The following is a 12418-nucleotide window of genomic DNA, read 5'->3' on the forward strand; positions in this document are numbered from 1 at the left end:
TTTACCAAGGAGAGGGATGGAATGCTGCATCAGATGACCTGGCCTCCATAATCACCTGACCTCAACCCGATTGAGATGGTTTGGGATGAGTTGGACTGCAGAGTGAAGGAAAAGCAGCCAACAAGTGCTCAGCATATGTGGGAACTCCTTCATGACTGTTGGAAAATCATTCCTCATGAAGCTGGTTGAGAGAATGCCAAGAGTGTGCAAAGCTGTCATCAAGGCAAAGGGTGGCTACTTTGAAGAATCGAACATATATTTTGATTTGTTTAAACACTTTTTTGGTTACTACATAATTCCATGTGTTATTTCATAGTTTTGATGTCTTCACTATTATTCTACAATGTAGAAAATAGTAAAAATAAAGAAAAACCCTTGAATGAGCAGGTGTCCAAACTTTTGACTGGTATTGTATGTATTTATATCATGATTATAGAATCATATATCATACAGCTGCTTGAAGCACCAGCAAGGCCTGCTAATGGAGTAATCTCTCACATGTGTGGGTGATTGGCAGGTTATTGCAGAGTGAGAGGTGGACTAAGTAGCTTCTCGGTCTGATGGGGTCTTACAGCGTTGGTTTGACACTTTTTTGTTATGGCATGCCTTTTAGATTTTTCCCTTTTTGTATATTATTGTCACCATTTGAACTTAAATGGTCTGGTTGGGCTGGCATCCAGAGAGTCAGGACAGAACTCGCCCTGGCCCTGGTAAGTACGCTGTTTCCTGGGTACATTACAGACATCTGTCCGCTTACTCTTTAGTTTCACGCTAAATGCACACATTTATATCAGGTTATGGACCAGTTAGTCAGGCTTGGAACCCTAGACATGGTGAGTATACTTATTTGTAGAATGGTCAGTTAGTTTCGTAACATAACATCTTCAGAAGAACACAAGGACAGACACACACAGGTTCAAAAGAAAAGACAGTGAATTGTCTGTACGTTTTTATTAAACCTTTAGTACAAACTGCAAAAGTAAAAAAATGGCAATATAACCAACATGAAATCTTTCCAAGTGGAAGGAAAGATGGAGAAGCAGTGCTAATAAATTAACTTGCCAGACAGTGAGCAATAGTTTAAACTGTAGAAAAAGAAAATTGCAAAGAAATCTGAATAAAATACATTGTAAGGCCATAAAAACTTGACAACCACTTTCTTGTTGAAAACGACCAACTTTGTTTTAATGAAATATTCCTAAAACAGTTTAGTCTTCTGTAAAGGACAACAACCAACAAACTGGATAATAGGATCACCTTGTCAGCCACCACTGGCAAGCTCAGTGCAACATGAGGAGCTACTACATTGTTGAATTTTCAGTAATAAATGTAAAAACATTTTTTTGTGAACATATTTTCCCTTTCTTTAAAAAAGTAAAGCAAAAAAAAATAAAAACCTAGGGGGCCATTGCTACTCCATATCTTTGTCTCAGTGATGTAAGCAGCACTTAAAATGTATACACGTAACCAGAGCAACTATGTAAGCATCAAACTCACACAGATGAAGAAACTAAAACGTAAGGCTTTTTCTTCATCAAGCACTTCCTCCCTTGCTTCCTCTAATACCTTTAGAGGTATCATTTTCCTTCCTTCACCCCAGAAAAGGCTTGAGTATTTAAAGACATTTACAGGATTATGTACAAAAATGTATGTTTTTGTGTTGGACTATCTGCTCAAATCATTCATAATACATCTGAAATGGGAAAAAGGAAAAATATATATAAAACCTAAAGAAAATAAGAACTTGGATTTCCATATTTCACATTTCACACCCTTTGACTAGTGGCTCTACTCGCACATCAGAACAAAACACAATCAAATTAGAAAATAATAATGAAATAATTAATGTTTACTGGTACAGATGAAACAATAGGACTGGAAGAATGGAATGTTAACATGATTGCACATCGAGAAGAGGAGAGCCTAGAACCCTAACCCTGTGGGAGAGGAGAGCCTAGAACCCTAACCTAACCCTGTGGGACAGGAGAACCTAGAACACCAACCCTGTGTGAGAGGAAAGCCTAGAGGCTACCGCCCTGTGGGAGAGGAGTCTAGCAGTTAGCCAGCACCCCATCTTTCTTTTGTATTGTTATACAGTAATAACAACCAACAGCACCAAAAACAATCTCTTTGTTGAGTATCAGGCACAGTTTTCACTTGCTAGCGAAGGAGGCCTCCCTCCTACTACGGAGACAGAGACCAGCGGCACCTAGGTCTGTTTCTGACATACAGCCACGGCAACCCAGGCTGTGGTTCTGACATACAGCCACGGCAACCCAGGCTGTGTTTCTGACATACAGCCACGGCAACCCAGGCTGTGTTTCTGACATACAGCCACGGCAACCCAGGCTGTGTTTCTGACATACAGCCACGGCAACCCAGGCTGTGTTTCTGACATACAGCCACGGCAACCCAGGCTGTGTTTCTGACATACAGCCACGGCAACCCAGGCTGTGTTTCTGACATACAGCCACGGCAACCCAGGCTGTGTTTCTGACATACAGCCACGGCAACCTGTGTTTCTGACATACAGCCACGGCAACCCAGGCTGTGTTTCTGACATACAGCCACGGCACCGCTAGTTTCACAAGCAATAAAGAAAAAGGAAACAACGATGACAAAATAAACACAAGACGTTCTCAAAATCTAAAATCAAAGCTAAAATCCAAAATAAAACAAGCCAGCCAAAACACATCTTCCTTTCAAGTTTTACCTGGCGTGGGTTAGGGAGCAACAGGCCCTGAACAACAGGAGCTGCTGCAGACAGAGGAGGAGAATAAAAACAACTCATCTTCAAAAACTAAAGATGAGAGAAAACTTTGGGTTCTACTTGTGTCATTTCAATAAAATGAAAAAAGGAGCACCTTCTCCGTTCGTCCCTTTGTTCACAGTTGAGTGACAGATGGCGATGGGTGTGACTGCACCCATCTGGGGGGGGGAGACCAATCTGACCCTCTCCTCAAACAGTGTAGAGGGGGGGCAGTGCAAGGGGCACAACATTTACCTGTGAACTTTTCAATTAATGCTAAGGACGACATCAACTAACCCCCCCACCCAAAATAAAGAAACTGAAAAACGTGTTTTCCGTGCTAGTGCAAAAAAGACGGCTTGCTTTCACAAGTTTGCCATACTAAGGGGGTGGGTGGGGTAGTTTGTCATAGTAAGGGGTGTGGGTGGGGGAGATTTGGGGCATTAAATGCTGGAAATATTTGTTCTTTCTTTAAAAAGGACAACAGTGATTCTCCAAACTAAGATGGAGGGGCAGTGGGGGGTGTTAACGTCCTCATGTGACGGCTGCGGGAGACAGGTGGGAGGAGGAGAGGCGGGACAGGGACACCTCCACGGTGTCTCTCTTCCGGGGTCCGCGTTTGGGTGGTGGTTTGAAGGGGCTTGCACCGTTACATTTCTCAGTTGTCTTCCCCAGGGCCTTGCCACAAACCTGCTTCACCAAGCTGTTGATCTGCTCCTGGGGGGCGAAGGCATGGGGGGCACATCCAGGGAATGGAGGGATCAGACAGAGAACATTTGCGTTATAATGAACACTACACATGAACAAATATCATATTCATCCAAACATTGCATGTTACACCACTCCGCTATTGAAGGTTCTGATCAATTCTACTCAGATAAGAGAGGGCCATCCCAGCAAACCAAAATTGGTTCTGTGAACATTCCCAGAACATTCATTAGGTTGCCCCAAAAGTTCAAATAACACAAAAACTGTCCAGTTGTGCTGATGATTGTACAATGTTTGTTTAAAACATTCACCTGATTGCAAGAACGTTCCCAGAACACCTTTAGTTATTACATTACCTGGAAACATTATAAGAACCTTAGGGAAATGTTCTGTGCTGGTTGTTACAGATGTTGTGCACAAAATTTTTGTGAATGTTAGAAAGATGTTTGTTATCAAAAACATTCAAAGAATGTTATTGGGATGTTATCATCCTAATGTTAGATAAAACCCTAACTTGAACTTAGGCCTCTATTCAATCCGTATCGCGGAAGTTCAGCATTAAAGCCCAATTGAAATTTAAAGGCAATGTTCCCACGGTGGCGGAGACTGCATTCACGGTAAATGCTGCATACGATGGCTCAATCTGAAAAATTACCATAACATTTATATTGCGCAATCTGTAACGCTTCAGCAATACAGATTGAATAGAGCCCTTAATGGGAATTTTAGCTAATGTCCTGGGAATGTTCCTGGTTTGCTGGGATGGAATCTTACCTCATCGTAACGATACATCATCTTCAGGCCTCTGCAGGACTTGTGATTCTCCACGTATCTCAAAGCACACTCCAGACAGAAGACCACATTCTCATTCTCCTGGACCACCTGGGATGGACATCACAACACAACTTTTCATGGAGTGGTAAACTAAATTCATCTTTACATTTACATTTTAGCCATTTAGCAGACGCTCTTATCCAGAGCGACTTACAAGAGCAATTAGGGTTAAGTGCCTTGCTCAAGAGCACATCGACAGATTTGCCACCTAGTCAGCTTGTGGATTTGAACAAGCAACCTTTCGGTTACTGGCCCAATACTCTTAACCGCTAGGCTACCTGCCGCCCCGTACATGGAGTGGTTAACTACATTCACCCTTGCCCAGCACCAGCACCAGCTCTAGTCCTATTCTCCATGGCCCAGCTCTCACCATGGACAGGTAGCAGAGGTGTTGGCAGGTCTGACAGCGTCTCTCTGACGACTCCAGCGCCAGCCATTTCCTGGGTTTCTTGCGTCCGTCGCCGGGCACCAGGTTGTTGTCATGTGTTCCGTAGCGGGCAGAGGACAGAAGCCCCGCCTCGTACAGTTCCTGCCGTTGTCTCATCTCTATGTTCCTATTAGAGCGGAGCAGAGCAACAACTCTGTGATTCAGAACAACACGAAACAATTTACAACTTTGTGATTAAAGCTCAGTACAGCAAACAACAGTTAGTATTATTTAAAGGTATTACCGCCCTGATGTAGACACTAAGCACATCCATTAAAGCATGGAGTGTATTTGAAACAGAAGACTTTGGGGTTTTTTCAACCTGGCTTTGAGCAGTGAGACTGAGCTATGTCTTTGATCATACTGGCATGGCAACAGAGGATGAAGGATGAGGCCGTAACAGCATCCATGTTTTGATGTGCCTGGTTTCCATGGCTACCCACCTGAGGTCTTTGAGAAGAGCGGAGATTGTAGTCAGAAGGTGTCCGTTCTCGCGTTTGGATTCGGCCGTTGCGATCTGGTAGAGTAACTTCTCCATGGAGAAGGGTTTGGCTATGTGCCGGCATTTCAGGTCCTACAGGGGGAAGACAGCGAGACACTGGGTTAACAGAACATTGACAGAATATTCTACAGCCTTTTTGTATTAGCCAGATTACACATGACACTCCACTAATCAACAGGAACAAAAACCTGCATAGACTGTAGAGCAGTGCTGCCCAACCCTGTTCCTGGAAAGCTACAATACCCTCCTGTAGGTTTCCGTTCCAATCCCAGTTGAAACTAACCAGATTCATGTTATCAACCAGCTAATTATTAGAATCAGGTGTGCTAAATTACGTTTGGGGCCAAAACCTACAGGACACAGCAGCTCTCCAGGAACAGGGTTGTGCAGACCTGCTCTAGAGATACTGTGGTAGACAATGAGCTATGTCTCTAAACGGCCACAGGGTGGCTGCAGAAAGCAGCTCCGGCTTCAGACTCACCTTAGCAGCCTCGTATCCCAGGTTCATCCACTGGGGGGTGGCAAAGTGCACGGTTTCCGACACACTGTAGCCACAGCAGACCTTGGACACAAAGGTCCCAGGGAAGCAGACCACGAACTGACCGCTCTGCTGGACGGTGCGGTGGACCTTAATACCCTCCCGACAAAGCACCTCTGGAGAGATCATGATGTTCTTCTCCAGCATCTCCAGCCCAGGAGTCCCGTTGGCCTGCAGCAGTGTGTGAACCACCTTGTCAAGCTTCACCTTCTCCTCAGCAGGAACAGAATACCTGGCAAGGCGAGAGAGGACCACTCAGGCTCATGCAACTGTGTGTGTGTGTGTGTGTGTTACGCTGGACATCAGCTGTGCAGTGTAACCCCTCTGCTTTGAACAGTCAGAGTTAGGTCTGTGCTTACGCTCTGCCTCAAGAGGTTAGAGAGAGCAAGAGAGAGAGAGAGAGAGAGCGAGAGCGAAGGTTGAGAAAGAGAATGAGTTCCTGAGAGGCGGCTTTCCTGTGGGGATCATAGCCTGTAGACTGACTGTAGATAGAGCTGTCTGTCCGTCTGGGGTTTCATCTGTCAAATGGAGCACCTTGATTGCATAATAGAATGTGATCTCTTTTTAACAGACTCACTGGACAACTAAGTCCTCTGGGAATAGTGTAACAGACTTATGCTTGTCCTAGGGCATCCCAAACTAGCACTTCCTGTAACTCTAGGACATGCAGACAGACTGTCTAGCCATTTCCTTTAACTCTAGGACATGCAGACAGACTGTCTAGCCCTTTCCTTTAACTCTAGGACATGCAGACAGACTGTCTAGCCCTTTCATTTAACTCTAGGACATGCAGACAGACTGTCTAGGCCTTTCATTTAACTCTAGGACATGCAGACAGACTGTCTAGCCCTTTCATTTAACTCTAGGACATGCAGACAGACTGTCTAGCCCTTTCTAGTCCTTCCTGTAACTCTAGGACATGCAGACAGACTGTCTAGTCCTTCCTGTAACTCTAGATCATGCAGACACAATGAAAAGATGAGGGGATCTTCAAGAGAGCAGGCAGTCAATTATGATGATTATGACTTGCCTTCATCTCAGGAACCTCCTAGCACATTGCTACTCACCTGTGTCACCACCAATGGGCAGGTAGCACACATGGGGAGGAAGGGAGGAGTTGGGCTGGTGGATGTCTACAGCCACTGCCCTTTCTCAACCCCTTCATTACCATTACATTCAAGTTGGGCTAATGCAAAGAGATTAAACACTGCCTTCATAACAGGTCAATACACAACACACTAACGCCTGTGGTTTCCGCTAGCACCCAGTAATTTCTTGTTGTAAGTAAATGTAGCTTTAATGAGAGCCACTTTGGCATAAATACATATTTCCAAAAGACTGGCGTGTGTTCAAGGAAGGTGGAATTTGATCAGCTAATTACAAATCTGATCTGAGATGGGTGTTATCAATGACAGGGCATTATCATGTTTTGTATCATGTATTCCATGTCACCTTAGAAAAACCACATATCTTTGTAATGTCCTTGTACAGTACACATCTACCTGTGAGGAGGAAGAGAGAGCCAGAGGTGGTCATGTTGGGATACTTACCAAATGCAGTCAGCACCAGTGTGTAAGTAATCAATGTATGGAAGGCGGTTTTGGTCTCGAGACCAGCATGAGGTAGAAAAGACCATGCCAATGTTCAGCCAGGGAATGGTCACCCCTACACACACAGAGAGAGACAGAGATCCGTTTTAACATAGCAGACACCACAACAGGCATCACATTGTCTCCGACAGAAAGATGTGTGCCTCAGGGGTGAGGATGAGGGGTTAGGGTAGAAATCTCACCGGGCACAGCTCCAAGATGCCGCAGAATGGATCCAGAATTATTGGGGAGGACAGTGAGGTTCCATCCATGTCTGAAAGGGAGAGAAGAACAGTCATTACACAGTGGCCAATCAAGAGATATCATTTTCTCTCTATGGTTATTACGCCATGTATTACAATGTTTAGGGTATGATGACATTGGGTCTTCTTACTTAGAAAATGGCTCTGACTTTCCCACGGGGAAGCCACTTCCGTGTGTGTTGGTGTCCACTTTCCCATAATGCACTGCCACATGGCAGTGCCTCTGCTCCACTATCCTCCAGTATTCTTGCTGTAAAGGAAGACAAAAAAGGAGAAACGATAAGTGAGACAAATGTGCGTACTGAACAAATTTCTTTTACAGTAGTGACTAATAAATGGTGCCGAGGTCAATGGTAATCTACAGTAGTGAGTTGACCTCTACATAAGGCCAGTAGGGATTGAGACTAGTTCCATTCTTACCTCGACCTCAGCAGCCCCGGGCTCTTTGTTAAAGCACATGGTCATGGTGTTCCTGGCTATCCTAAAGAAGTTGGTGAGAGATACAGATTTCCCCTGCAACAAGAGAAGCCACATCAGGATAGTACAGCTAGCATTAAACAAAGTCAGGTACCCTGTAAAAGCAAATGCCGTCCTATAGACGAGCCTTGAAGAGAAACATATAGCCATATACCACCAGGGCATAATTCTGCAATGAAAAATGAAAGGAAAGACTGGCTGACCTGAGTGTACTGTATTGCAAGTCTCTGCAGCTCCATGTCGGTACTGAAAGTTTCTGAGCATGACTGAAGTTAATATGAATCTTCCCCGGGACGCCTCCTCAGAATGGAGGGGCGTTGATGGCGTCTATAAATCTGCCTGTACCATCCCTGGATTTAATGCCCCGCTGAAAGACACCCTCTCCTCACCCCTCCTCTCTGTGAGAGCTAGGTTACTATACTGAACTCACTAGCCTCACATCTTATGGGTATGCATGTGTTGGGGATTTGGTTACAAACAAAAAAAAAGAGGGAAAAGATTTAAATGGAATCCAGACTAGAACAGTGTTTGAAATGTCATGAGATCACAGACACATAGCAGGTTCATAGTAAGGAGACGGTTAGAAACAACATGCACAACATCACACTCAGGTTCTTCCATGAGAAGAGCAGCAGGGGGAACGTCTGGGTCAGGAAGATGTGGTGTGTGTGTGTGTGTGTGTGTGTGTGTGTGTGTGTGTGTGTGTGTGTGTGTGTGTGTGTCGATGTCTGGGCAGGGGTAACACTGAGAGAGGCAGAGCAGAACGATGTTGAGTAGAGAGGCAGAGGCCTGCTGTCTGTGGGTCCATTTCACCCAGCTCAGCACTGACCTACATTCCATCAGCTAGAACAACAGAACAGAGCAGGCAGGCAGGAAGACTGGAGCTAGACTACCATATTTCCCTTCCCCTTGTAGCATGAGCAGTGCATGAGCGGAATGAACAAAAACACTGATTTAAAAAGGATGTGCAAAGTTGTTGCCTGGGCCTCACCTTGTAAATACACTTGTGCTGGTCACTGAGAACCCCCTTCTCCTCCTCCTCTTCCTCCTGCTGTGCAATTTCCCCATTCTTCTTTTCCTGAGCAAACAGCCTCCGGCGTCCCACCTTGAGCTGCTGACTGTCCAGCTCCTTCAGCCGGCTGCACAGCTGACCGTTGCTGTGCTGCACCAGACTGCCTGCCAGCCCGTTCTTGGGCTCGTAGCGTGGCAGGCCCAGGCTCCTCTCTGTGTGGCCCTCCAGGGGCCCCCTGCGGCGCTCCAGGCCCTCCTTCTCCTGCAGCACCTCCCTCTCCAGGCGGCGGTGCTCCTCGGGGGTCAGAGAGTCATAAGACAGCAGGTACTGGAGGTAGGACTCCTGCAGCTTGGCCAGTCGGTCCTGGGCTGACTTCGGGATCCGCAGCAGATCAGCCAGTTTACTCCACTTCTTCAGGTCCATAACCTGCTGCATGCCGCCCATGTCATTAATCAGCTGGAAGAACCGAGCCAGGTCCACCTCGCAGCCACCTGGGAGAAGAGACAGAGAGATGGGGTCAGATACAGAGTTAACACTAACCTTAACCCTAACCCCACAGCCGCCTGGGGAGAGAGAGATGGGTTAGGGTCAATGGCCATGAGTTTAACATTCATACAGTAATGATCAAATCAAATTGTATTGGTCACATACACATATTTAGCAGATGTTACTACAGGTGTAGTGAAATGCTTGTGTTCCTAGCTCCAACAGTGTAGTAGTATGATAGCACTACATCGGCCGTATTCTCAAACAGTTTCAATAAATATTTATTTCAGCCATATAGACTGACTGGGCTCTGAAAGACGCCAGGGAATACTTAAGGAGAGAGGCTGTTTAAAACACATCAAGCTGCTGAGTGCGAAATCTAAAGTGACAGACAAGCTGCTGGGAATACTGTTTTATTGTCTCACAGACATACAGGCCACATCTGAACATTGATATTGACGTCACAGTTTAAATACCAGATATGGTTGGTGGAATGCAACAAACATTTTATTGGATTGTCAATACCTTGGAGACCCAATGTTTGTGATGTTTGCTAAAGAGGTTTGTTTTGTGACAGTCATCCAGCCTATGTGAGTGTCTGAGACTAACTGATGACCAGCGTTAGGAGTGTGTGTTGCTGGTAAAGTAGGAACAGTCTATGAGTTCGACTCACCGATGAGCGGGGGATCTTCCATGGTGATGCCCTGAGATTTGAGGTGCTTCTTGATGCAGGCTAGCCTCTGTACGTTGGGGCCCCAGCGACGACCCAGCTTGTGGATGCGCTGCACCTGGGTCACAAAGCGCATCTCATCGTTCAGTTTGCACTCTGGGCGCCAGTCAGCCGGGGGAACCACCCGACACAGTCCACAGGGCTCCGCCCCCTCCCGCACAGAGTCCAGGTACACCAGGGGGTCCTGGAACTCCCGCTGGGTGGGACAGAACACTGGCGCCTCACCCAACGCTGCCCAGCTCGCCCTGCTCCTCTCCGCCCTCTCTTTATCTTTCTCCCTCTCCCTCTCAGGCCGGGGCTCTGCTGGTTTGTGAGGGGTATGCCCGGGGGTGTGGCCAGGGGACTCTGAGGTAGTTGAGCGGTTAAGGGTGTGGGTGTGGTTAGGGTTAGAGGCAGTCTGTGCCCGCTGTTGTGCTTGTCTGATGAACATCAGCTTGCCGGCTGACGCCCGCTTGGGCCGCTGGCGCCCTGGCTCTGGATTGGCTAGTGGTGTGGAGGGAGGGGGTGGGGCTAGCAGGGAGGGGGGAGGGGTGGTTTCCATGATGATGTGTCCGTTAGGGACCGAGGCGTTGTCCTGACAGGCTTTCTTACTGCGTGTCTCCAGAGGGCTGCTCTGGTTTTGTTTGGTCTTCTTAGGGTTGGGGTTAATCTCCAGGATGACCAGCTTACCCTGGGAGTCAGCCACCGCCCCGATGGCCGCCACCGCCACCTCCAGCCTCCGCTTGGAGTTCCTCAGCCCCTCACGCCCCTGCCTGCCCACCTCCTGCTTGGCACAGAGGCGCCCGTTGAGCCGGCCGTTGAGGCGCACTCCGCCGCCTTTGGCCACCTTGTGCACCACATTGGATAATAGCACCTGTTTGCTTGTTTTTGCTTTGCTATTCTGGGCTTTTCCTGAGTTGGAGAGGGGGAGTTGCTGGTGGCGCTGGAGGTGGTTGTGGTGGTGATTGTTGCTATGGGCTCTATGGGCAGCAGCAGTGCTGTGTTTGCGCTGGTTCAGTTTGGTTTTCTTGACCAGTTCTCGTTTTCCTTTGGTGTATGTGACATGGCCATTCACAGTTTTAGACGGCAGTCTGAAGTCTTTAGTTTTTTTGGCACCGGCCGTGTGCACGCCTGCCTGGGACGCCCGTGTGGCTCCGTTCACTTTAGAGACCTGAGAGTGGGAGGCGGGAGAGAGAGAGAGATCAGGAACATGGAGTTGTTTATTCACATACTGAAGTGCAGTGATTCTGTGTTCTAACACACACACACACACACACACTCTCTCTGGAGCTGCGCCTTCACATTGAAGAAGTAAAAACTCCTAGCAAACATTCACACGCTGAAACAGCTATAAAAGTAAAGAGTTAGGGTTAGGACTAAATGCTATGTGGAAATTGCTGCCATTCATTAAAGCCTATACAGGGTAGCTGTACTTTCAAATCAGCTAGTTATAGACAAACACTCTTCTCACAGGGCAAAAAAACAAAGAATGTCAGCTTCAACAACAGACGAAAAAGCCATCCACGCCCTAACATGGAGTGAGGTTTTCATTTCAGAGACAACTGCTGTATGTACAAAACACTACATAAAATGGGTTACTACTTGAAACCCCATCCCAGCACATAAAGGCAGTTTTATTTGGTATGGTTTCCTTAAGCTCTTTAATTCGCCTTTAATGCCTAAAATACGTTTTTTCCCCCTGCAGATCTGAGAACCCCTGCTGAACATGAGAGCTCTGTAATGTAGATAGTTTGGGTTACATCGGGGACCTCACTGGCTAATGGCAGCTGGGGGAATAATGGCAGCTGGGGGAATAATGGCAGCTGGGGGAATAATGGCAGCTGGGGGAATAATGGCAGCTGGGGGAATAATGGCAGCTGGGGGAATAATGGCAGCTGGGGGAATAATGGCAGCTGGGGGAATAAAGCCATCCAGACCCACCAGCGGAAGAAGCAGAGTCGACTCCCTCTCTCCACTTTGTTTTCTTGCCCTAGTTTTAGTGCTGCCCCCCCCCCCGAACATGATACAGACTAGGATCAACCTGAACAGGAACAAACTTTATACATGTTTATATACATGTGTGTAGTAGTAAAATGTAAAAGTTGTGTGTGTAGTAAAATCTAA

The 12418-nt window shown here is 46.8% G+C and overlaps 1 protein-coding gene across 3 annotated transcripts in view; it reads right to left on the reverse strand.

The window, feature by feature from the left end:
* Positions 1–915: 915 nt before the first annotated feature.
* LOC121586509 (protein Jumonji) overlaps positions 916–12418 on the reverse strand; it is a 90641-nt gene continuing 79138 nt past the window's right edge. For all 3 annotated transcript variants that reach the window (XM_041903241.2, XM_041903243.2, XM_041903240.2), the window contains 11 exons: positions 10259–11465; positions 9079–9590; positions 8031–8123; positions 7742–7860; positions 7551–7621; positions 7309–7423; positions 5702–5990; positions 5162–5292; positions 4662–4845; positions 4232–4339; positions 916–3466 (listed from right to left, as the gene is read on the reverse strand). In XM_041903241.2, the coding sequence (XP_041759175.2) occupies positions 3284–3466; positions 4232–4339; positions 4662–4845; positions 5162–5292; positions 5702–5990; positions 7309–7423; positions 7551–7621; positions 7742–7860; positions 8031–8123; positions 9079–9590; positions 10259–11465 (3012 nt within the window). In that variant the 3' untranslated portion in view covers positions 916–3283. The remainder of the gene's footprint in view (positions 3467–4231; positions 4340–4661; positions 4846–5161; positions 5293–5701; positions 5991–7308; positions 7424–7550; positions 7622–7741; positions 7861–8030; positions 8124–9078; positions 9591–10258; positions 11466–12418) is intronic.

The sequence above is a fragment of the Coregonus clupeaformis genome, chromosome 17 (genome assembly GCF_020615455.1).
Source record: "Coregonus clupeaformis isolate EN_2021a chromosome 17, ASM2061545v1, whole genome shotgun sequence".
In the NCBI taxonomy this organism is placed as follows: domain Eukaryota; kingdom Metazoa; phylum Chordata; class Actinopteri; order Salmoniformes; family Salmonidae; genus Coregonus; species Coregonus clupeaformis.